Genomic DNA, 27,599 nt, shown 5'->3' with positions numbered 1-27,599 from the left:
CGGACGGGAGGTGGAAGCAGCTGCGAAATCAAACGTGAACAGTGGAAAAAAAAATGTCATTCTCACCTGTCTGCAGACTCCCGGTACATATCCGCTCCCAGCTCCTCTTCCCGCGGTACTGCCACCCCTGCTCTGGCTGTGTGCAGACTCCCGGGCACATCCGATAGCTGCAGGACCTGCTGCTGATCAGCTGATGCGGTCACCTGGTGCTGCACCTGACGGCATCAGCTGATCGCATAAGTCTCGCGGTGAGGCCGACTTTTTACCGCCCGGCCGGCTTAAACTATCAGCTGATGCGGTCAGGTGACTTCATCAGCTGATTACCGCCGGGTCCTGCAGCGATCGGATTGGAGTCTGCACAGAGGTGTGTAGTTTATTTTCTTTCTACTGATGCATCAGCTGATTGTATAAACGCCGTTTATACAATCAGCTGATGTGTGATGTGATTCATGTCCTTGAACCTGACACATCATCTGATCGCTTTGCCTTCCAGCAAACCGATTAGATGATATTGGATGTGGATTGGACAGCGCGGGACCCTTGACCCAGGATTACTGCGGAGGGGGGTTCTTTATTTCAATAAAGATGGAGTCACTAATTGTGTTGTTTTATTTCTAATAAAAATATTTTTCTGTGTTGCTTTTTTTTATCTGTACTAGAAATTCATGGTGGCCATGTCTAATATTGGTGTGACACCATGAATTTCGGGCTTAGGGCCAGTTGATAATACACAGCTAGCCCTAACCCCTTATTACCCAGCGAGCCACCCGGCATCAGGGCCGCTGGAAGAGTTAGATACAGCACCAGAAGATGGCACTTCTATGAAAGCGCCATTTTCTGGGGAAGCTGCGGACCAGAAAGCCTGGCCACCCTGCGCTGTGGATTCCAATCCCTAGCTGCTTACTGGTACCTGACTGGACACAAAAATTGGGCGAAGCCCACATCATTTTTTTAAATATTTCATGAAATTTGTGAAATAATTAAAAAAAAAAAGGGCTTCCCTATATTTTTGGTTCCCACCCGGGTACAAATAAGCAGCTGGGGAATGGGGGAAGCCTGTACTTGCCTGCTGTACCTGGCTAGCATAAAAAAATATGGCGAAGCCCACGTGATTTTTTTTTGGGCAAAAAACTCCTGAATACAGTCTTGGATGGAGGATGCTGAGCCTTTTGGTTCTGCAGCTGCTGTCTGCTCTCCTGCATACACTAGTGGATGGAGTATGCTGAGCCTTGTAGTTCTGCTCCCCCTGTCTCTCCCTCCAGCATACAGTCCTGGATGGAGGATGCTGAGCCTTGTAGTTCTGCTCCCCCTGCCTCTCCCTCCAGCATACAGTTCTGGATGGAGGATGCTGAGCCTTGTAGTTCTGCAGCTGTCTGTTCTGCATACACTAGTGGAGAATGAAGAACATATTGCAGAAGGAAATTACATCAGACCTTTTTTTTTTTTCTTTTTCACCAATCTTTATCGGCATTGTTCCTTGAAAAAAAATGCTATGAGCAAAACGCAGCCATAATCGCACCAAAATGCAGTAAAAACGCATGCATTTTTTTACTCTTTTTTTTTGCCGCGAGTGCGTTTTTGTGCCTTTTTGTTGCAAAAAACGCACAAGAACGTAGTGTCAAAAAAACGCAGTGTGTAAACTTACCCTTAAGCTTTATTGGATTGCTTCCTCCTAAATCATGAACGCGTCCCGCCAGTTGAAAACTATGTCCAGCAGCTGATACCAGGTTTACCACCAAACTCAGTCTCTTAAAAAGCCCCACAACATCTGACCTGATAACAAGCTGACTTGGATATGTGGCTCAAACATGATGGAGAGAGAATAAAAACTCCTTGTGTTATATGGACCCAGACGCCTGACATGGAATCTATTCTCTACATATACCCTTGGGGATGCCTGTAAAATGCCAAGATTACCATGTAAGATCTTTATCATCAGCTTCACGCTCCGCAAGCTTGAAGAGAAACTCCATAGGGCGGTTCTTTACACCTCCAATTACAGATGTGTCTCACAATTCCTCAGCTAAAATGTCACGATGCCTAACCCAACAGCCAGCTCTCTTGGAGTCTCTAGGAGACCTCTCACAAGATCACGTGTCACTTTGATGGAGGATACCTCTGGCTCAATGGTTAGCACTGCAGTCTTGCAGCGCTGGAGTCCTGGATTCAAATCCCACAAAGGACAACATCTGCAAAGAGTTTGTATGTTCTCCCTGTGTTTGCGTGGGTTTCCTTTGGGTACTCCGGTTTCCTCCCACACTCCAAAGACGTACAAATAGGGTCTCTAGATTGTGAGCATCAATGGGGACAGTGGATGTAAGGCGCTGTGGAATTAATAGCGCTATATAAATGAATAAATATTATTATATTATTATTCCTTTCCTGTGGAGATCCTTCCCTATTAATTTCACATGGAAGGTCCAGACACATCACAGTCCTCGCAGACCACGGGGTCATGTGACTGACCACATTGAAGTACCATTCTCCCCGATGCATTCGGATTTCCAGGCAGTACGGGAACTGATACAAGCAGTACAGGAGGTCATTAGCCTGCTTTTCTCAAGGACAACTACATCGGAAAACATCTCTAAGGATATAAATAATAATATACAGGAGAACATGAGTAAAGTGCAAAAATTCATATACTTTATTAAGACATACACAACACAAAAGGTTAAAAGTTAAAATGGTACACTGCCATATCAAGAGGGAACAGAGACCAACAGTCCTGGTATAATGAAAAAATAACAGCCTACAATTATGTCAATATATAAGAGCAAATAGCTATATAATTAATGGCTGTCAAAAGATTAGCTCAGGACAGAAGGTACATAGTATTTCTGTGAGGACGGGAACTGTGGATGGGGGTACAGCACATAGGTACCATCATGGAATCTCCAAAAAGGGATAGGGAGAGACCATGATGATATGGGGTTAAGTAACCAGGTAAAGGTTACAAATCCAATAGAAGGTAAAAGGCAATCAAAAAGGAGCACACAAGAAGGTTTTCTTTGCTTCCTTACCTAAAGTGCTAGTGCAATGGAGAATTCCAAGGTGTACTCCAAGTGCCGATGGCCCAAGTACAGCTCCAGGTCAGAGTGGGGAACCTAAAAAACGCCCAGGGTCTCCATCCGACGCGCGTTTCACGGGGTGTCAGCTTTTTCAAGGTGGGGAGCCTAAGTGATGAGCCCAGTACCAGCGGTCTCCTTAAATACCCCTCCTAAACTAAGATAATACATTGCAGGTGTGCGGCCAGAACCGCCGAAACCGGAAGTGACACATACCATGTAGGAAGTGGATAAGCATTACTAACAACATCAGTGTGGTAGTCAGGGACGCATTTCCCTGGTAACCACAACAACGGAGGTTGTCACACAGTCCTGAAGTGTCGGGCAGGTGAAACCGGAAATAACCCGTACTACACATATAGTGTGCATCGTTGGTAACATAGGTATGGTAGTCAAGGACGCACTTCCCAGGTGACCGCTGCACCGGAAGTTGTCACAGGTCAGAAGAGGTTCAGCCTCCCATTTCCAATGGTGAGATACGATGGATGATGCGCGCCACCACCAATCACAGCGCCACCACCAATCTTCAAAATTATGTTGAAGGTATGCCGAGGGTCTCCATCAGTATGGTAAAACGCAGTTCCGGAGAGTCACAGAAAGAGGCCACACTAATAGTAAACTAGTATTAAAAAGGGAGGAATTAGTATGCAAGAAAACCAGCCAGTCTGTGATCACCACCAATGAGCTAGAGGGTTAATAGTGGTGGTACCAGCAACAGGGAATGCAATACAACACAATCAATTTAAAAATGAATTTTTAAAAGAGGAGTATGCCAAGGAGTGATACAAGAAAAAGCGGAGGAATCAATGCGCGGGTTTAAAAAAGGAAACAAAACTGATGTTCTCATTAAGCCCCTTCGGGGCTAAAGTGTCCAGAACAGAAATCCATCTGGCTTCGACCTGAGCCAGTTGCTTTTTTAAGTCACCTCCACGGGATCCGCCGCGAACAATGTCGATCCCTCGTATCTTTAGGCCAGATGGATTACTGCCATGAAATTTCAAAAAGTGCTGAGGGAGTGTCTTAAGTAGTGTTACATCCGCGACGTCCCTGGCGGCACTTATATCCCGCACATGCTCCCTCGTGCGCACCCGCAACTCATGCGAGGTGAGGCCGATGTACATGAGGGAAGAGTAGAACTTTTTTGTCAGGTGGGGGTGGCTTTGGTAGGTCCCCTGCACAGACCAAGTCACTCAGGGTAGAGATACATACTAACTGTTATGGATTTTGCCATGAGGTTCCCTGATGTAGTAGCTCTCTGAGGAATAAATGGACATTGAATAGCATGTTTGCACGCCCTTGTTAAGAGGGTGGAATGAGTGCAGGAACTAACGCCCTTGCGACTAGTCCCTGCGCTCATTAGCATATCAAAAGGATCTTTAGAAATACTTTTTCTAAAGATCTCCTTATGTATGCTTCTAGATACAGAAACTGTTATGCAGGGATTAGCAATAACCACCCATAACTGCTCATGGTTCTGGGTGCATATTGTACTTGACAGGTTCCCTTTAAATCCCACATTTACATAAATGAGAGTCTTGTGTGTGCTGTTCTTACTTGTTTTAGTTAAAACTGTTATTTAAAGGAGTTGTCCGACATTAGCTTACCAAAAATGTTTGAGTTTATCTGTCCTGTATTGTCATATAAAACAACTCTACATTGTTATTTTTTGTTTTCTAACTTTCGTTCCTCTTGAATTATCTTTTTATTCTCTGCAGCTCTTTGTTCACATTCAGCTCCAGCAAACATAACTTCCTGTGCTAAACCTCCCAGTCAGAGCTGGCACCGCCCGGCCTCAGTGTCCAGCCCCGCCCCCTGCCCCGCCTCTGCACACAAATTCCCTGTCAGTATTCTGCCTCAGCACTGACCTGTTATCACTACAGCATTTGAAATAACAGTCCCACATCGGGCTCTGCACCCCCCACCACATCGGGCTCTGCGCCCCCCCACCACATCGGGCTCTGCGCCCCCACACCACATCGGGCTCTGCGCCCCCACACCACATCGGGCTCTGCGCCCCCACACCACATCGGGCTCTGCGCCCCCACACCACATCGGGCTCTGCGCCCCACACACCACATTGGGCTCTGTACCCCCCACCACATCGAGCTCTGCACCCCACACCACATCGGGCTCTGCGCCCCCACACCACATTGGGCTCTGTACCCCCCACCGCATCGAGCTGTGCACCCCACACCACATCGAGCTCTGCACCCCACACCACATCGGGCTCTGCACTCCCCACCACATCGGGCTCTGCACCCCCCACCATATCGGGCTCTGCGCCCCACACCACATCGGGCTCTGCACCCCACACCACATCCGGCTCTGCACCCCACACCACATCGGGCTCTGCACCCCCCACCACATCGAGCGGGTAGCCTCCAACCCATCAGTGTGGGAGATACAGGTATACAGGCTCTCCACATCGGCCGTAACAATCAGCATGTCCTGGTCCATAAAGATGCCGTCAATCCGCCGGAGCACATCAGTCGTGTCACGGACATAGGAGGGCAAGGTTTTCACTAATGGTTTGAGATGGTAGTCGATAAATTTACAAATAGGGTCACACAAGCCTCCCATGCCGGACACGATGGGGCGCACCGGAAGACTGAGAGCATCTTTATGGATCTTGGGTAGTAAATAAAAGGTAGGTACCTTGGGATATTTGGTGGAGAGCCCTTCTACCATCTTGTTAATCACGCCGATCTCAGATGCCGCCTCCAAGATCTTTGACAAACCATGCGAGAAAGACTGTACAGGATTAAAAGATAATTTAGAATAAGTGCTCCTATCACGTAATTGCCTAAAGGCCTCCTTCTCATAGTCTTCCACTGCCCAGATCACAATATTGTCCCCCTTGTCTGCCGGCTTTATTACGACATTCTGGAGGCTACTCAACTCGCTCAATGCTCGTCTTTGTCTATGGGTCAGATTATCTCTCTGCCTTCTTGCTGGAATTTGCTTAAGGTCGTCAGATACCAAACGGGTGAAAACCTCAATAGCAGGGCAGAGAGACAAGGGGGGAAACTTGGTAGATCTGGGCAGTAGTGATCTGGGGAACACACCTGTTGTGACGTCAGCCTGTTCCAGGAGCAGATCTTCGAAAACCTGTAGTGCCTCCCTCTCTGCAGGGCTATCCAACCCCCTGGTCTCGCGTCTGTGGTGTAGCCTCTTCAAAATTAGCTGTATTTCATCAACGACACCTGAGACACCTCGCTAGTGTTATCCCACCTTTGGACAATAACGCAGAGATTCTTCTCCTGCTCGGCAGAGACAATCTAAGGGTACACAAGGTGCGACAACAGTGTAATGGGCCTGACTATGCACCATATGCCCAGAGACTGGACTTGGGATGGGTAGTCATAGGAAATGTGTGTGTTGATCGATCAGAAATTGACTTCTTCAAGACTTACGTGCATGGAGATGGGCGCACAACCTGCTTAAAGCCATGTCCTCATCACTATGGAGTGAAAGAGAAGTCTCCAGACACAATACAGCTACCTGACATCGCTTCTTTTCTGCATATCGACAACTTGGGAAGATCAGTCTTTCTGACAATCAAGGACGACGATAAAGTAGCCTTGTCAGTAGAGGACAGAGAATTCATCGAAATAATGGACTGTGAATTTTCTAAAGACAAAACCAACCACTGGGTCTCTCCATTACCCTTCCGATCTACCAGGGTAAGACTCCCAAACAACCGAGATCAAGCTCAGACCAGATTTAACTCTCTTCAGCGTTCTATGAACAGCAAACCTGAAATGAGATAACATATTGTTGCCTTTATGGACAAAATATTCCGCAACAACCACGCAGAACCTGCTCCATCCTTGAAAAAGAACGAAGAGTGCTGGTATCTGCCTTCATTTGGTGTATACCACCCACGGAAACCGAATCAAATCAGGATTGTCTTCGACTCCAGTGCCAACATGAGGTCGTATCCCTTAACGATGTTCTCCTCACAGGTCCTAACCTAACAAACAACTTGGTAGGAGTATTGCTGAGGTTCAGAAAAGAGCTTGTCGCCATCACTGCCGATATTGATATTGATGTTCCACTGTTTCCTAGTCAGAGAGGACCACCGGAACTTCCTCAGATTTCTGTGGTACAAGGACAATGACACCAATAAAGAGATGGTGGAGTATCGTATGAGGGTCCACGTATTTGGAAACAGCCCTTCACCCGCAGTTGCAACCTATGGCCTCCGAAGAACCGCATTAGAGGGAGAGTCTGAGTATGGAACAGATGCCAGAGACTTTGTTGAGAAAGACTTTTAAGTAGATGTTGAGCTCAAATCACTACCCACCGAGGAAGCAGCCATTGATTTGCTCAACTCAGGTTACACAAAATTGCTTCAAACAGCCTGGGTTCAATGACATTGACTTGGGGCTAGATAGTCCACCCGTGCAGGTCGTTTTAGGTTACATCTACAATCAATCAAGGCAATTTTATGTGTACGTCAGTAACTGCATTGAAAGGATCAGGAGATCCTCCAAACCAGAACAATGGCGTTATACACCAACCGAACTGAATCCAGCAGATCACGCAACTAGACCTATGTCTAGAAGTTCTTTTGCTAACTCTTCTTGGCTTACAGGTCCAGAGTTCCTGCTGAGACAGTCAGAAGAAGGTGTCCAGGAAGCCTTCAGCATCCTAGATCCAGACAACGATCCAGATGTCCGAGCTGAAGTCAATACCCTGGCCACCAGTGCAGAAAAAACTTTCAATCTCGGTTGCCAACGTTTTGAACGTTTCTCCAGCTGGATGAGGCTCGTCAGGACTGTCGCTAGGTTAGTGCTTATCACCAGATGCTATCGTACAGACCTTAAAAACAAAGACTGTCATCGCTGGCATGTCTGCCACAAACCCCTTTCTGCTCAGGACATCTCCCATAGTGAGTCTCTCATAATACGCCACCTCCAACAGAGTGAATTCGCCATAGAATGGAAGTGTTTATACAACAAACAGCAGATTCCATTAAGAAGCCCTCTCGCCAATTTAAACCAAGTCATCGACAGTTTCAGCTTACTGAGAGTTGGTGGTCGTTTAAACCAGGCTCATCTCAGAGTTGCAGAACAAAATCCTCTCATCATTCCCAACAAACACCATGTTACAGTCTTGCTGATCCGACACCACCATGAAAAGACTGAACACCAAGGCAGGCAAATTACAGAGGGCGCTTTACGGTCTGCAGGCCTCTGGATTATTGGGATGAAGAGACGTGTAGCACAAATACTACACGATTGTGTGCACGGTCGTAAAGCGAGAGGAAAACAACTGTACCAACAAATGGCTGACTTGCCTACAGACAGACTTTCTACAGAGCCACCTTTCACCTACGTGGGCCTAGACGTTTTCGGACCATGGATGGTGTCCACACGCAGAACTCGCGGTGGCCAAGCAAACAGTAAGTGGTGTTATTCACCTGCATGAGTGTTCGAGCCGTTCACATTGAGGTGTTAGAGTGCATTGATACCTCCAGCCTTATTAACACCTTGAGAAGGTTCCTTGCCATCAGAGGACCAGTGAAACAGCGGAGGTCTGACCGTGGAAGCAACTTCGTCGGTGCATGTAGAGAACTGAACATCGACACCAAGCCTATCCAAGATCAGCTGGCAAAGAAAGGTTGCACCTGGATCTTCAATTCCCCTCACAGTTCTTACATGGGAGGCTCCTGGGAGAGGATGATCGGGATTTCACGCAACATCTTGAACTCCATGCTAATGGACGTCAATTCCTCAAGACTCACACATGAGACTCTAGTCACTCTTTTAGCTGAAGTCTCAGCCATTATCAATTCAAGACCCCTTGTGCCGGTGACCATGGATCCAAAAAACACCAACCATATTGACTCCTACTATTCTTATTAGCCAAAAAACTGACAACGCGGTAATGCCCAGCGGAGAGTTCACCCACACAAACACATCAAAAACACTGGAAACGGGTTCAATACTTGGCTCATTACTTCTGGAACCAATGGAGGAAGGAATACCTCACCGTTCTTCAAGGAAGAAAGAAGTGGCGATGTCCCAAGCCAAACTTCAAAGAAGGAGACCTAGTCCTCATGAAAGACCAGACCACAGAAAGGACTGACTGGCCTATGGGACTGATTACTAGGATACTGCCTAGCCAGGACGGCAATGTTTGGAAGGTGGAGCTAAAGGTCATCAGGAAAGGTGAGACAAAGACCTTTGCAAGACCAATCCACGAACTTCTTCTGCTGTTGCCCATAGAGAGTGTCCCTACGAGATGAACGCTACCGGACCTGAACTTTGAGCCATCCTTCTTGTTTTGGACTCAATTGAGTTTGTTTTTGCATTTAACATGCCTTTCCTTTCAGGTTATATTATGGACTCAATAGTGAAATCCCCAAAGTGAATTTCAGACGGGGAGTGTGCTGTTCCTACTTGTTTTAGTTAAAACTGTTATTTTAATGTTTTTCATGCTGATCTCTGCCATCTACTGGTCAGACCTTTCGGCTCCTCTGTTTTTTTTTTCATCCAGCCCATAGGAGTGTTTGCTGCTCCTCTTACATCACTTCCTGGCATGTTCAGTTACCAGCCAGAGATTGTGAGAATAACCCCCCTTATTTGAGCTGATAGAAGCAAAGTCTTCTGACCTTAGTGGCTCCAGAAACAAGCATCACAAGATAACCACAATGCCAGGTACTTGGACCACTGTACTCCTGCATGTCCTTAACCTTTGGAGAAAATAAACCACCAGTGTTTCATCTTAGCATGTGCATGTTTAACTCTGGAGCGCTCTGGTCATGTCTGCCTCACCTATAGGAAAAACGAAGGTAAGATTCTCATGCCACCCCACAACTACACGCCTTCAATCACCTTTAAGTGGGGACAGAACATTGTGTACCTATTCTGTCAGAAGCATACATAGAAGCCTTTCACTAAAAGCATACCTCCCAACTGTCCCGGATTCTGCGGGACTGCCCCGATTTTAGAGCCCTGTCCCACAGCTCACAGCTGATGTCCCGGCTCCTCCCCTCAGTGTAGGGAATAAATTCAATTAACTTCCCATTGGCTCTGGATTATGGGGCGGCCAGGACTTGAACCTGTGAACCGTGAGCTCATTGTCCATAGGCGGCAGCTCTACCACTGAAACACTGTATTGAAAAACATAGGAAGATTTGGTAGTCTTGATTTCAGTATTGCAGTAGAGAAACCAGAGCAGATTATTCAGCTGCAAAGATGGATGGATGGAGGGAGGGCTGGAGGGAGGGGATGGATGGATGGAGGGATATATAGATAAATGATAGATAGATAGATACATACATACTGCATATCTTTGGAGGGAAAGAGTCAGATTCATGTGTACCCATTAAACTACTATAAAGAAATGAGAAAATAAAATACAAATATTATTTTTTTTTATTTTCACCACCTTGGATTCAAACCAGCAACTTTCAAACATGTGCCCAGCAGCCCTCCTAGCTTTTCTAGTTGTTGAGCCACTAGCAAAGATAATGTCAGAGGGAGGATTTTATATGAATAAACCTAGAATGCAGCCTCTGATTACACAAGACACAGAGCACCATTGTACAAAGCAGCAATCTCTGTGTCCTGTATTCTAGAGGGGGAGGAAAAGAGATTTTTTTTTCTTCTAGTAAATTTACTTAAAATAATAAAAAAAATAGAATGAAATTTTATTACACTTTTTTTTATAAAATAAGAAACATCACAAATCTGCAAATAACGGGGACATATTTGGTATCCCTGTAATTGTAACAACCCGAATAAGACAGCGATCAGATTATTTATGGGGATTGGTAAATAATGTAATAAATGGTGCAATTTATTATTTTTCTTTATTAAAACCCATAAAAAAATGTAATAAAAATGTATTGTTGAGGCAGTGTTCACACGTAGCATAAATGATGCGTTTTGTTCTACAGGTGTCCGCACCACAAGCGCAATAACATTCTTCTCTGATTATTGCGTGTTTGCGGTATTTTTTACGCATTGTCCCCCTTATTTGATCCATGTTTGGTGCAGATGTGAATCCTGAAGCTTATAAAGAAAAAAAACACCAAAACTGCATAGTTAATCAGCGTGTTTAGACGCAAAAGGGGCGGAAATGTCATGATGTCTCATCCACTTTGCTTGGACATTTAGTCCATATTCACGTGTAGTGTAAATGCTGCATTCTTTTCTGCTGTTTTTTTGCACATGTATTCTGCTGTGTTTAATTGTCCAAGCAAAGTGGATGTGATTCCATGAAATAATATCGCTGAACTCTGCGGTTTTGGCTTTGTTTTTTTCTCTGGAGGTTTCTACGTGGAGCTTAAAAAATGCAGGCACAAGCTTCTCTGTACAATAAAAACACTTAAAAACGAAGATTCACATCTAAACCAAAGACACATTAAATAATGGAGGAAAGGCATAAAAAATGCAGCAAAAATGAATTGTGTAGTTTGGTGCAGACAGCATCAGAAACAAAAAGAAACAGAATTTATGCAACGTGTGAACACAGCTTTATAGGCACTAATAAGCAAGATGTCATATAGTGACACATATAAATATAAGAAAATTCTGGCTGCTATGACTATGAATGAACAGTGCGGGGCGTCTGCTGAATGACCCTTACTGCCAAATGGGTGTGGCTAGGGGAACTAAGGGTAACCATTAAAGAGTCCAAATCAGCAAAACCTCCTGGTCCGCATGGCTTTTCCTTACCCAACTATAGATGGCTGTGGAGTCACTCCCCTCTCATCTGCTGTACAATTTCAGTGCAAGCTCCAAGGGCTGTTCCTTCAGCTCATATAGCAGTTCTCCATACGGAAGTGAAAGACCCATCCCAATGTACAAGTTAGAACCCTCTCGCTCCTTAACATGGATACTAAATTGTGTATGAAAATAATTGCGCCGTTTATCCACTTTCTTAATGGACGTTATCCGCGAGGATCAAGCAGGATTTATGAGAGGGAATAAGCTAGGGATAATATTACCAAGGCAATGAACTTTATACATACATATAGGGCCAGAATAAAGTCCCAGCCACTTATGCTCCTATCTACCGATACAGAACAGGCCTTCTATAGAGTAAATTGGTATTTTATGAACGAGACATTTCATGGCTTAGGTCTAAATTCAAACATGCTACGTTGGATTTTTTGCTTTGTACACAAAGCCAACCACCAGTGTAAAGGTCAATAAGTTCTATCACAGGAGTTTGTCATACATAATTCTATACACCTAAGGTGCATGCAATCAGCTTTGATTTTTATACTTTCAATGGAGCCTTTCCTTAGTAGGATTCAGTCTAACACCAACATTATGGGCCCATGTACTCATGGCTCTCCTCTCAAGATTGCACCCTATGCAGATTGCCTGCTGGTTATGCTGGTTATCATCACCAACCTGCCCATCTCTCTGCCAAACCTGATGGCTGAATTCTGCTTATACAATGGCCTATCCAACTTCATAATCAACTTCTCCAAATCAGAAGCCTTGAATATTAACATCTCTTTGTCCATCTTAGCGCCCTTGAAAACTGCTTTTAGTTTTGAGTGGGCTAATTCAGCTGTAAAATATTTGGGGATCATTTTACCAAGAGAAGTAAACTTGACATTCTCACTGAACTTTGCTAAAGTACTACAATTGCTCAAGGTGAGCAAGGAATGCCTTTTTTTTTTCTCCCTGTTATACAAGCTTTTCCTATTGGGGTCCCTTCGTCCTTCAGGAGTCAGGAATCTGTTCAAATAGAATTTATACGGTTGGGGAAAGTCCCCCCTCCCTTTCCACATTAAAAGAGCCATATTGTATTTTCCTAAATCCTCACGGGGCTTAGCTTGGACAAATGTCATATTTTATTATATAGAATCCTGGACTGGTTTAGCAATGGTACCGGAAAAGCTTGGGTTGTGATTGAGCAAAGCTTTACAAATATAACTCTCATAACTACTTCCTGGTTAGATTCTTCTCTCGTCAATTCACTTAAAGGGAATCTGTCACCAAGTTTTTACTACTCCATCTGAGAGCAGCATATTGTTGGGACATAGCCCCTGACTCCAGTGATCTGTCACTTACTGAGCTGTCTGCTGTCATTTTGATAAAATCAATATTTTCTCTCCTGCAGATCTAGCAGTTATACAGCGCTCATGAATATGTTGGACTACCTGACAGCACACCAATTAGTCCTCTAATGATAATCCACTGCTGATTAAACAGTGATTTTATCAAAACTACACTAAGCAGTCCAGGGAGTGACACATAGCAGGAATCAGGCTCTCTGCCTCTGTGTGATGCTGGTCTCAGATTAGGTGTCAAAAACCTGGTGACAGATTCCCTTTAAAACAAATCCCAGAATTGGGGCTACCCTTGCCAGCTGTACCATTCCTAAATGAATGTATTTTGAACCTGGCGTAACATTTTTTTTAATTTTTTTCCCATTCACTTCCTCCCAGGCCTTTTTATAATAATGACAAAACAACTCAAGCTTGGGACCTCTAAGGCCCTTTACACCCATCAGTTTTTTTGCATCAGTCGCAATCCGTCAAAATGTGAAAAAAACGGATCCAGCGCTGGAACAGTTTTTTCTCATTGACTTGTATTAGCCATGGATTGCAACGGATGACCTCACGTTTCCTCCGTCGTACGACGGATCCATCAAAAATTGTCTATGCGGCCAACGGAAGCAACGTCTAAAGCAATGTTTTTTGTGAATATCCAAAAAACTGACAGCGACGGATCCATCGCTGTCTGTCTTTTTTTTAAAATGGAAGCGTATGTGTGCAGGATCCATCGCAATCCGTCAAATGACGGATTCCGGTGACAGACTCTGTGTTTTGTAACTCAGCATGCCCAGAACAGGTGAAAACCACTGTTAAACTAGTAGGACGGATCCATTTTTTTTTTAGAGGCTCTGTCGAATCAGTTGTACCACAATCTGTGTCAGATCAGTTGCAAAACGGATTTTGACTGATGGAAAAAAACTGATGTGTGAAAGAGGCCTAAGGTATACTCTATTATGCACATATTCCCTGCTGATTGACCCTCCAGACCAACCTGCCATCCAATTTCAATGACAATGGGAGCACTTGGGTCTCTCTTTATTGAAAGACCAATGGAGGCAAGTTTTCACTACCAACATATAAATCAATTTGCGTTTGTTTTCATGAAGCCAGTTACAAACTGCTATCTATGTGGTATAGTGTCCCAAGTCACCTACACTCTATTTTCCTTAAAGCCAATCCTGTGTGAGGAAGGTGTGGAGATGAGGAAGGTGATCTACGTATTTTTTGATCTTGCAAGGCTCCTCACTCCTTTTTAAGAAAAAGTACAACTAGTGATACGTAGTGTGAGGCTGCGCTCACTGAATGTATTGGGGGACACTCACTTGACTGCTATAACTGAGGTACACAGGAACACTTTTCCATTTAAAAGTCCATTGGATTATTTAATGCCAAATAAACCACATTGCAACCTAAACACAAAAACCTCTTCCGGCTTAAAGGAATATACACAGTATTAGTGTCCATTTAACTGTGGACTCACCTAGTGATCACCCCAGTCAGGATTAATGCACAGATTCTCAGTCCGTTCCGCTCAGGAGATTTAGCAGTTTCTGCGCACATTCACTAAAGTGAGTCCGCACACCTCTCCATGAGGTTTCTTCTTGGAAGCCTGGAAGCTCCCTCATACACACTACCTCATGGCAGTCTCTCTCAGTCTGGCTTCTGCCAGTCTCTCAACACAGGCTGTCCTCCCCAGCTGTGTTCCATACAGAGGCTTCTGTTTCTTAGAGATTGGCAACCTCTTTCAGTCTCAGAGGCTGCTTCTCCCACAGTGTTCTCCATACGCTGCTCACAGACTCCACACAGTCTGAGACTTAATTGTGACTGCTCGAACATATATCACTCTGCTCTGGAAAAGAGAATCCATTCTGACAATCTCCATCTAGTTCTCTAATAATGAATAAAGTGATGTTAATGGAGGAACTCAACTCTATAGTGTAGATGACCAAGCCTTTTGAAGGTTCGGTTTGCTGGCAGAAAACGAACCGAACCTTCACTTGTCTGAACCTTGCCTGAGGAGGTTCGGAATCAATGACTGGCAGTTTGAGTTTCCGCCCACATACAGTCAGCCATAAGCAGATCACTTCTGGAGGAGGGTGGGTGGTCTTTTCAAACCTTTTCTGTTTTTGTTGCTAACTACATCCGAGCACACTGTTGTTACCCCCAGTGTAAGCGGCTCGCACAAGCATACCTGAGCACAGCGTTGCTCGCGCAAGTTAAGTTCACACGTAATGGATTTGAACTCCGAATCCGAGCCCTGTTTTTTTAAGTTGGTGTTCGGTTCAAAAACTGAACCTCAGGTTCATTCATCTGTACTCTACAGTAAATAATTCCTAGGACCATTCTTGATCAAACCTAGTTTTATTGGCTGAAATTGAGATATTGTCTAATATCGGGCCCATATTGAGGAACAATGATTTTACACTGGAGATCAAAATTAGAGAACAATATATGATCACTTGCTTTTTCAGAAATAATATAATCTACATTGATCAACAATTGGAGTTTTTTTTGTAAGGGGTACACCATGTCAGTAGAACAGTGTTTTACAAAAGATCTAACGTTTACATAAAACCTTTCTTTTGCCGAAATGTGATGATCATAACTAGAGAAGAGCAATGACTGTAGCACAGAGAAAAATAACAACATTTTCTAAAGGTAACAACAATCACCAATTAGTAGGAAGTGTACAGGCCTTTGCTTTGAATTACTTCAGCACATCTGTAGCCACAGGACATCACTAGTCTCTCACATTGCTCTGGTGTGATTTTAGTTGACTCGTCTTCTAGTCTCTTCCACAGTTCTTTTACTGTTGTGGGTTTCTTGGCCATAACTTTGTCACCAGGGATTTTCCAAAGGTTTTCTATTGGGTTTAGATCAGGACTCTGTGCTGGCCATTTCATTGTTTCTAGGAACTGCTTTACTCATTTTTCTGTGTGACAGGAGGTATTGTCCTGCATGAAAATTGCTGGCTTATTGAGTGATGAATGCAAGTAAGGAACCACGTGTTGTTGAAGAAGGTTCTGATACACACTTGCATTCACTCTGCCATGTAGCTGTATAAGAGGTCCATCTCCTGCTGCAGAAAACACTCCTCAAACTATGAATCCTCCTCCACCACCTTTCACTGACTTCTTAACACTCTTTGGGTTCAGTCTTTCCTCAGTTTGTCAACGAACATAATGTTTCCCATCAGACCCAAATAAATTAAACTTGCTTTCATCATTAAAATGCACTTCTCCTCTGTCCACACAACATGTTCCTCACCAAGGGTGAGTCTAGCCTTTTGATTCTGATAATGAGAAGTTTGGTCACTGAGTGTTCTTTCAGTCCAAATGCTTTTTAATGTCGTGACAGTGTATGATGACACAGATTCTTACAATGTTCAGTGCTGAACTGGTGAGCAATTCCAGCTGCAGTGTTGAACGTATTACCCATGGAAATTCTTCGCATTATCATGTCCTCTCTTGCAGTTATCTTTCGAGGACGACCATCCTTCTTGGAGGACTTGAAAGAGTTTGTGATGTTGTAAAGATGCAATATTCTTGAAATCACAGTCGTGGAATGACTAACTTCTCTTGATAGAGTAGCCCCTTCGTCCCTCATCTGGACAACCTGCTGCCGGAGTGTTTCAGTCACTTTGAAACATCACACCAAACTGAAAAGTTAGGCTGCCAGTTAAACAGGGTTTGTCAGATAATTAAGGAAATGAGCACCAGCTGCCAGTTCAACACCAATAACTTGCAGGTATCTGAAAGTGTTCTTCAATTTTGATCATTGCTCTTTTTTTATTTATCACATTTATATTTTTATTATGTGCTTTTGAAAAAATTCAAGTTATGAAAGAAGCTAAAAATACTGCTAGTTTACTCATGTTTGGATATAATCCCATAGGACTACACAATGACCTTAACATTTAGGAAATTATGTGTGGTGTTCTCTAATTTTGATCTCCAGTGCATAAGCGAGGGGGGCCCCTGATCAGAATAATAACCCCCGCCTTCCCCCATCATCCATTCCCTCTACCCTATTGCTTTCTCTACCTTTTTCCTCCTTCCCTTACTGCTTTTGATTTTTTATCTGGTTTGTGTTGCCAATTAATTTTATAACGTTTCATTATTGTTTAACTGTTTCTACTGCCTTGGAATGACTAATGATTTCTATATCAAGATAATACTTCCCATTCCTCATCGCAGTCTTAATTGATATTGTATTGTTAACTTACTTTTGTTTTCGATTTTGGCACATTTAGTGCCCTATGTCTGTGATATTTCTTTTGCAGTTTAATAAAGATACATTTTACATATAAAATAAGCAATATATATACAGTACAGACCAAAAGTGTGGACACACCTTCTCATTCAAAGAGTTTTCTTTTATTTTCAGGACTTTGAAAATTGTAGATTCACATTGAAGGCATCAAAACTATGAATTAAAACATGTGGAAAGAAATACTTGAAAAAGTGTGAAACAACTGAAAATATGTCTTATATTCTAGGTTCTTCAAAGTAGCCACCTTTTTCTTTGATTAATGCTTTGCACACTCTTGGCATTCTCTTGATGAGCTTCAAAAGGTAGTCACCAGAAATGGTCTTCCAACAGTCTTGAAGGAGTTCCCAGAGATGCTTAGCACTTGTTGGCTTTTGCCTTCACTTTGCGGTCCAGCTCACTCCAAACCATCTCGATTGGGTTCAGATCTGGTGACTGTGGAAACCAGGTCATCTGGCGTAGCACCCCATCACTCTCCTCCTTAGTCAAATAGCCCTTACACAACCTTGAGGTGTGTTTGGGGTCATTGTCCTGTTGAAAAATAAATGATGGTCCAACTAAACGCAAACTGGATGGAATAGCACGCCGCTGCAAGATGCTGTGGTAGGCATGCTGGTTCTGTATGCCTTCAATTTTGAATAAATCCCTAACAGTGTAACCAGCAAAACACCCCCACACCATCACACCTCCTCCTCCATGCTTCAGGGTGGGAACCAGGCATGTAGAGTCCATCCGTTCACCTTTTCTACAAAGACACAGTGGTTGGATCCAAAGATCTCAAATTTGGACTCATCAGACCGTAGCACAGATTTCCACTGGTCTAATATCCATTCCTTGTGTTCTTTAGCCCAAACAAGTCTCTTCTGCTTGTTGCCTGTCCTTAGCAGTGGTTTCCTAGCAGCTAATTTACCATGAAGGCCTGCTGCACAAAGTTTCCTCTTAACAGTTGTTCTAGAGATGTGAAGGTGTGTCCCAACGTTTGTTCTGTACTGTATATTATTAATTTATTAAATAAAAATTACATTTTACTGTGGGTACATTCTGAATTTAAGGGGATCTGTCAGCAGGATTTCAATTAAACTATCTTAATTGTGTTTAAATGTATACTGCAATAAAGTTTTATATTATAGTAATTAAATTCTTTGCAGGGAAAAATCTGGCGAGAAAGTGAAGACTTTAATAAGAAGGGGTCCTGGTAGACCAAAGAAGAGGAAACTTGGAATACATTCCCTGTGTCATAAAGAAGAAAGGATGAAGTATTGCAACAACAGAAAGTAAGTATGCAATGTAAAGTACTTATGTCACTTGTGTAGATTGGAATGAAAAATAATGTTTAAATCTAGCAAAATAAATGTCTGCTGCCAGTGATCCAACATTTTATTATATTTAAAAGAGCATTATTGTGATTTGGTCAATTGTTTCCGTTTTAGCCAGCGTTTTGGATCAAGGGTCAATTTCTACAATCTGACCTGTTCAAGATTTTAGTTGATGGCTCTTGATCTTACTAGTATTTTGAGACCCTGATATTTAAAGGTTTATTTACATGGGTCATATACACAGCAGATTTTTGGTCCAGACTTTCCAGATGGAAAATCCACCATGTTTTACAATGCCAAAAAATACTGGAGCATTGTGGATATGATTTGTCATGGGAAACAGGAGTGGTCCCTCTAGATTGGAAAAGGACAAATGAAGTTCCTATTTACAAAAAGGGGAAAAAGGAGCATCCGGGGAATTACAGGTTATTAAGCCTGACCTCTTTTGCAGGAAAAATCTTTGAGCAAATTGTCAAAGAACATTTACTTTAGGACCTGGATGGGGAGACATTAATTAACCAAAGCCAGCATGGCTTTATGACCAATAGATCTTGTCAGGCCAAGCTGATTTCCCTCAATTTCCCTGATTTCACTGAAAGGTTGGACCAGGTGAATGCTGTGGATAGGGTCTTATCCAATTAAAATCAAAGGATAAACAACTCAGAAGGGCTCACCTTGTGAGGTTGTGCAAGTCACAACCACCATAAATTACCTGAGGCCACTGCAGAACCCACGTGGACGTACAATGGAAGGAAGAAAAGGGTTAATCTTCTGTGCCGCCAATCCAGTCCAAATGATGTAGATAAAATGATTTATTGATCAACGCGTTTCATAGCCCTCAGAGGCTTCTTCATCAGGTCATTCATATACAGGTAAAAGCCACATATGTATAGATATATCTGGTCTAATAAAGCGAAGGGGTGGGTGTTCACAAGGATAAAAAAAGAAAAGAATCATATGACATGTTGCAAAAAAACCCACACGTTTGTTGTTAATAACTCTCAAAAAGCTACTGTAAAGAAATACAATGTGATAAACACCAAATAACTTAAATAAATAAATTAAAAAAAATAATAAAAACTAAAAATAAAAAGGTAAAAAAGGACGTGTGTATTCATCCGTTAACCGTTGGAGCCACCAGAGAAGATCAGTGTCGTAATCCAAATTGTTCGTAATCATAAGAAACAAAATTGTGAGGGCAGTCAGAGAGGGGAACAGGCTACTGAGTTATGTTGTGAGCTCTCCATCAATGGAAATCTTCAAGCAAAAGCTGTATAAACATATAGCTGGGATGATTTAAGAAAACCTGCACTCGCAGGGGGTTGGATCCGATGGCCCTTTAGGTCCCTTCCAACTCTACCATTCTATAATTCTATAAAATCTTATCCACATAGTACAAAAAAACCCTACAACATATATTAACTGTCACTGTGGATTTGAAGGCAGAAACTGTAGTGCTGTCTAAACAATTTACTGTTGCTAATGGTGTTGTGCAATTTCCTCTGCAGAGACATCCAGTGTGGACATAACGTTTATGAATTATTTAAAAATGTTGGCCAATTGTCCCTCCTCTAACGAGAATTTCAAGGTGTTATCGAGACCAGAATTCTAGGACATTTGAAGATATCTGCAACAGTTAAGGTGGCTTTACACACTGCAACATCGCAAACGACATCGCTGTAACGTCACCGGTTTTGTGACGTAATAGCGACCTCCCCAGCGACATTGCAGTGTGTGAAACACATCAGCGACCTGGCCCCTGCTGTGAAGTTGCTGATCGCTACAAATCGTTCAGGACCATTCTTTGGTCCTTTGTTTCCCGCTGTGCAGCATGATCGCTAGAAAGTCTGTGTGTAAAGGGGACTTTACAGCGACTTCGTTAGCGACTTCCCGTTCAAAAAGCTGCTTTACAACGTCCCCAATGACTAGCTAGGTCGTTCTGCAGGTCCGGATCGCTGTTGCGTAGTTGGCCAGGTCTGCCTGTTTGACAGCTCACCAGCGACTCACCAGAGACTTTGTAGCGATCCCGGCCAGGTTGGGATCGCTGGTGGGATCGCTAGAAAGTCTCAGTGTGTAAAGGGACCTTTAGCCCTTAAAGGTATTAGCCGTTTTCCATTGTTAGTGCAGCTTTGCTCACACAGTGACCAGTGCTTCTGCCCAAAAATCCACAAAACAAGAAGTTGTCTGGTACCATAGACCAAACACATACCTAACTCCATTTAAAAAGTAAAGTCCATTATGTATCAACATCAGAACCGGGCGGTGCTTGACCTAATAGTGAACCCACAAATCCATGTCCATTTAGTAAGAAAAGAAAACAGGTGGCACTCACCCTTCATAAAAAACTTTCTTTATTTCATCCAAAAAATAAAATCACAGGGGAGGGATGCAGGAGATGTGTTGGACGACGGTGACCGTTTCGTGCACAGCGGCGCCTCGTCGGGTCCTGACACTTTTCAGGTGAGCGAATAATCAAATTATCACATGTGGGGCATCAAACATTCACAGAATTAAAAAAACAAAACATAAACAAGGGAAAAGAAAACAATGTCCGAAAAAGACAAGCCGAAAAAAAAAGCTGAACACTGATACAAACAGAATTATAAAAACACTGACAAGTAATTTTTATCATTGAGTCCTAACGCACCTTGTGTAGTGATGGACGAACCCCCCGATGTTCGGTGTTCGGGAGACTTGCCCGAACATTTTGTAAAGTTCGCGTTTGGGTTCTCATATAACGCGAACTTGCGTCCGAACACCGAACTTGGACTTACAATTATGGGATGGGGTCGGGGGGCTGTAAAATAAAGAATACGGTTAATAATAAACATTGTCATTATACTTACAGGTCCCGCGACACGTCCTGCAGACTCTGTCTCCCACCGCTTCTCCTTCCAAGTCCGATCATCACTGTGCCGCACGGTAACCAAAGGACCTTCCGTGATGTCATAGAATGTGACCAGTCACGTGTGAATGTTGTATTATCTCATTGCCTACAGACCGGTCACATGGCTATGACATCATGCTAGGTCCTGTCAGTGCATCTCGCCGGTAAAAGGTGCTCGCCCAAGCATCTCAGTACTCGGTATACTCGGCGAGTGCCGTGTACCGGCAAGATGCTCGAGCACATGCTCTGTTCCCCATCCCTGCATGTTTACATCTTTACAGAGTCAGCCCACATGCACGGACTAGCTGTTACAGCCGATGATGAATAGCTGCGCCGGGAATCAGGTGATCGGAGATCATCGTTGCTATAGTAACCTGCCCGTCAGGTTACTATGGCAACGGTGGCAGCGGGGATTTCACTGCTTACCAACCCACAGCTCTTGCTCACTCATTGAGTGATTACACATCACGGGGGAGCAGAAGCGTTCTTCCTCCCATCCCGTGCTGTCTGATATAGCAGAGTTGCATGGGTTGAAGGAGAAAGACACAAAAACAGGGCATGGTAAAATAATGGTATATGTCTGACAATGGGTGGGACAATTAATGGAATAAATATCCCAGATAAGTGAAACCAAGTTGTAATCCTGATTACGCATATAAACCATGTATGAATTGATTTTTTTGTGAATATTATAATGTCTCATACCTCTGTAATATTGTCCGATTTTTGTATTTTTCACAATGATTGTTTTTAATTTTTTGGTACGTGAAATATGCACACAAAGTACCTTTTAATTGTATTATACACTTCATGCACACTTTTTGTATATGTGGGGAGGTCACCTGGATGCATGACCCTATTTAGGGAGGGCTGATCTTACCCCACATGTGGACCCGTGGAAGCCTAATCACAGGCGAAACGGCCGTCGTCCATAGTGAGGGGCCGCATCCAGGTCTCCTCCACCCGCTGATTTTACAACACCTTTTAACCGAGTTTATGGAATAAAGATTATCCGGAAAAAGACATCAGCATTGGTGCGGTCTTATTCTTCTTTTGTATTGATGAACTGAACTGACTTTTGCTGTTTGGACCTGCACGCTGATCCGGCTTCCAACAAGGACGTCTGGTGCTATATTCCTTACCCTCCAGTGATCCCAGGTGTGATAGGCGTGTATGGGTGGTGCAGGACTGTGTTCTCTTGGATCCATATCATTGCATTTACCTTTGGAGTCCATTGCACACCCAGCTACCACCGGGATATAATAACAAGGAGTTACTGGATTTGGGATACAAAGGATATGACGGACAATACAGTCAACATGGACAGCACCAATACGCCCTTGGCTAATACTTCGGGTGTTCAAGCGGGTCGATCGGATGCGGCTTCCTTTTTTGTGGAGTGCAATCAAAAAAAGGACACAGAGGTAATGGGCGTAAAAACCCTGGAACAGAAAATATATTCCCTCTCTGAAAGAGAGGTGCGGTTATTTTGGACGGTACAGTCACTACAATCCTATGTGGATTGCAACAGAGTCCCAAGGGGCTTACGTATTATTAAGTCAGTATCACAATTCCATCAGGATGCGACTTTTGTTAAGGAATGGGAAACCATACAATTGGATTGCTCTATGAGACTGTTGCAATTAGTTTTAAAGAAAAACATAGAAGATTATAATGATTTGAGTTTGGAATTGGAAAATTTAAAACAGGATACCCATTCTAGAGTGACTGAGGATTATTGGTCCTCATTTACATCTAAGTTGGATAAAAAACTAATGGATGTTCAGACAGAAATTAAAAATAAAAAAAGGGAAAAATTTTTAAGAGACAAGCATGATTATGACACCAATCAGATCTTTTGTTGGACAAAAGATAAGGTCAAGGGATATAAAAAACATCAATATATGTATAATAAGAAAAAATCGCATGTACAAAATAAGGGATATTGGACTACCGATTCAGAATCTAGTGGCTCTGAAGAGGTAGTACCGGGTCCTTCAAAAGATACCTCTTCATCAGTTCCCACTCCTGCCCCTTTAGGAAACGCATCCGACGGGGGGGCAGGAAGGGGCACAAGAGGAAGAGGACGCAAACGAAAGATGGTGTCATGGAGGAATTGAATGATAATCAATTGCTTGTCTCTTTGAATAAGAATATAATAAATCTGTCGGAGCATTCACTGACCAGCGATATGGTGTCCGTTTTGTCTAAGGGGTTGAGCTTTTGTGTTCCAGAAGAATTTAATTTTGTGGAATTTAGAGTGGATCTTTATAAGGCAATAAGGAAAATACATTTATTCAAATTCTTTAACCAAATGCCTCACAATATAAATCTGATTCCTGAGGGTGAACAACCATGCATGGTGAATGATGGGAGTTTTGATGTGACAGGGGCCTTTGACCCTGACACATTAAAAGAAGCTACACTGTTAATGAGCTTGAATGATCCCACATTGGAGTCCGAAGTGGACATAAATGAAATAATGTGTGAACCCATGAAATTTAAAAAAGGAAATAAATCAAATTTTTGTCCACCAACAGTGCATGGGAATTTGATCGATTTGTTCCAGGATACTGTTATAAAAAAGTAGAGGCTTTGAGGTATCCACAAGTTAGTAGGAATTTGAGTGCAGGTGAATTAGCTGCGGTAAAAACTATGCGCACGTGGGAAGATACTATCTTCCGCGAAGCGGACAAAGGGGGCAACATTGTCCTCATGTCCCGTGATATGTACCTGCAGGAATGCTTAAAACAGCTACAAGATCGCACAACATATAAACCTTTACTGTCAAACCCTATTAATGAATACAAAAAACAACTTGTACGTCTCTTGGACAGATATGTAATCCTCGGTTTGATTTCTAAAAAACAAGCAGAAAAATTGATCCCGCCTTTCCCTACGAGACCACACTGGTACTGTATACCAAAAGTGCACAAAAATGAAAAAAATCCTCCTGGACGTCCAATAGTGGCGGGGATTGGCTCACTGACTGAGCCACTCTCCCACTATTTGGACTGGCTGCTGAGACCCTTGTTGTCCCATATTCCGTCTTATGTTAAAGACAGTGGGGATTTTGTGTCACTCCTCAAAGAAGTAACATGGCAGGAGGGATACAATTTAACCACAATTGATGTGGATAATTTATACACACGGATCCCACAGGCTTTGGGTGTAGAGGCAGTAAAGGACATTGTCACACGCAGTGGCAAAAGTCCTTGGTTTTGTGATTTTGTTGGTGAAGCGCTGGAATTTGTTTTATCAAAAAATGCCTTCATGTTTCTAGACGGGTGGTATGTACAGTGCGGGGGTACTGCAATGGGTACCCCCGTATCATGTGCCATGGCCAATATTTTTTTGGGACAATTTGAAGGCAAGTATGTATATACAGTGAACAACCCGTTCTTGAAGCATATTAAATACTATTTAAGGTATGTCGACGACATGTTCATGGTGTGGGATGGGACAGAAAAGGATTTTTCCGATTTTGTTTCCTATTTAAACACCACCAACACCATGAACATGTCGTTTACCTCTACCTTTGGAGGCAATACTATAAGTTTTTTGGATGTGGAGGTTGGGGTCAATGATGGAGTGATCGCAACAAAAATTTATAGAAAACCCACAGCCTCCAACTCTGTTTTACATTATGAAAGCGCCCACCCGCAGCACACAAAAACTGCCCTCCCGTACTCTCAGTTTTTGAGGGTAAAAAGAACTAACAGTACCAGTGTGACCTTTGAGGAACAGGCTTCTGAATTAAAAAATAGATTTTTACAACGGGGTTATCCCGATACTATTATCAATCTAGCATATGAAAAAACTAAAAAATCTGCAAACGAGGATAATCGTCTCTGTCCAGTAGCCGACTCAGGAGGGGTGAAAAAGAGAAAAGAAAAGAACACTAATGACAGGTTCACCTTTAGTTTCAAATTCGGACCTATGTTTGACATCATAAGAAAAACGCTTAATGAGAACTGGCACATCCTAGAAAGGGATCCTGAATTGAAAAATATGACGGCTTCTAAGCCATTAGTTTCCTACAGGAGATGCCACAATTTGAGGGACTTGCTGGTTAAAAATAGATTAACCAGCAAAAACACATGGTTGGAAAAACAGTCTCCTAATGGCAACTTTAAATGTGGCCAATGCAGATTTTGTAGTCTGCGTTTGACCGGCAAGTCTGTGAAAATTGGTGCACATACACACTATGTCAATCAGTTTATATCGTGCAAGACAAAATTTGTAGTCTATGCAATAGTATGTCCCTGTGGGAGATTTTATATAGGAAAAACTATCAGATGCCTATATGTTCGATTTAAGGAGCACTATAATTCAATCCAGACAGGAAAGGGATCCCCAAGATTGATAGCACATGTACGAGAATCGCACAATGGCTGCCCTGATGTCCTGAATTTTGCCGGTTTGGAAAGGGTGTCACTCCCATCGCAAGGAGGGGATCACCACAAACTGTTGTTGCAAACGGAGGCAAAATTAATTATAAAATATGGAGCACAGGGCGCATTGGGAATGAATGACCGTAACGATTTATCAGTCTTTTTGTAAAGGATTTTTTTTTTTTTTTTTTTTTTTTTTTTTTTTGCACAAAAACAGGGCATGGTAAAATAATGGTATATGTCTGACAATGGGTGGGATAATTAATGGAATAAATATCCCAGATAAGTGAAACCAAGTTGTAATCCTGATTACGCATATAAACCATGTATGAATTGATTTTTTTGTGAATATTATAATGTCTCATACCTCTGTAATATTGTCCGATTTTTGTATTTTTCACAATGATTGTTTTTAATTTTTTGGTACGTGAAATATGCACACAAAGTACCTTTTAATTGTATTATACACTTCATGCACACTTTTTGTATATGTGGGGAGGTCACCTGGATGCATGACCCTATTTAGGGAGGGCTGATCTTACCCCACATGTGGACCCGTGGAAGCCTAATCACAGGCGAAACGGCCGTCGTCCATAGTGAGGGGCCGCATCCAGGTCTCCTCCACCCGCTGATTTTACAACACCTTTTAACCGAGTTTATGGAATAAAGATTATCCGGAAAAAGACATCAGCATTGGTGCGGTCTTATTCTTCTTTTGTATTGATAAACATTGTCATTATACTTACAGGTCCCGCGACACGTCCTGCAGACTCTGTCTCCCACCGCTTCTCCTTCCAAGTCCGATCATCACTGTGCCGCACGGTAACCAAAGGACCTTCCGTGATGTCATAGAATGTGACCAGTCACGTGTGAATGTTGTATTATCTCATTGCCTACAGACCGGTCACATGGCTATGACATCATGCTAGGTCCTGTCAGTGCATCTCGCCGGTAAAAGGTGCTCGCCCAAGCATCTCAGTACTCGGTATACTCGGCGAGTGCCGTGTACCGGCAAGATGCTCGAGCACATGCTCTGTTCCCCATCCCTGCATGTTTACATCTTTACAGAGTCAGCCCACATGCACGGACTAGCTGTTACAGCCGATGATGAATAGCTGCGCCGGGAATCAGGTGATCGGAGATCATCGTTGCTATAGTAACCTGCCCGTCAGGTTACTATGGCAACGGTGGCAGCGGGGATTTCACTGCTTACCAACCCACAGCTCTTGCTCACTCATTGAGTGATTACACATCACGGGGGAGCAGAAGCGTTCTTCCTCCCATCCCGTGCTGTCTGATATAGCAGAGTTGCATGGGTTGAAGGAGAAAGAAGACAGAAGACCAGGATCGTGGGGGAGTGAGAGGGAGTAATAAAGATGGATTCTCGAAGTGTGTGTGTGTATTTATTTCTAATAAAGTATTTTTTGTCTGTGTCGTGTCTCTTTTTTAACCCTTTATTGGAGATTCTTAATATCTGGGTCAAACTTGGCCCGACATTAGAATCTCTGGCTTAATACTAGCTAGTAAAACAAAGCTGGTATTATCCCCTTATTACCCAGTGTGCCACCTGGCACCATGGCTGCTGAAACAGTTGGCTACAGCACCAGAACATGGCGCTTCTATGAAAGCGCCATT

General features: G+C 43.1%; 1 protein-coding gene across 5 annotated transcripts in view; it reads left to right on the top strand.

The window, feature by feature from the left end:
• The window catches only part of TNRC18 (trinucleotide repeat containing 18), a 1,341,710-nt gene that overhangs the window by 647,010 nt on the left and 667,101 nt on the right, over window positions 1-27,599 (top strand). For all 5 annotated transcript variants that reach the window (XM_075317830.1, XM_075317829.1, XM_075317828.1 and 2 more), the window contains one exon: window positions 18,516-18,641. In XM_075317830.1, the coding sequence (XP_075173945.1) occupies window positions 18,516-18,641 (126 nt within the window). The remainder of the gene's footprint in view (window positions 1-18,515; window positions 18,642-27,599) is intronic.

The sequence above is a fragment of the Anomaloglossus baeobatrachus genome, chromosome 7, assembly GCF_048569485.1.
Source record: "Anomaloglossus baeobatrachus isolate aAnoBae1 chromosome 7, aAnoBae1.hap1, whole genome shotgun sequence".
In the NCBI taxonomy this organism is placed as follows: Eukaryota; Metazoa; Chordata; class Amphibia; order Anura; family Aromobatidae; genus Anomaloglossus; species Anomaloglossus baeobatrachus.
This window is presented reverse-complemented; position numbering and strand designations above follow the sequence as displayed.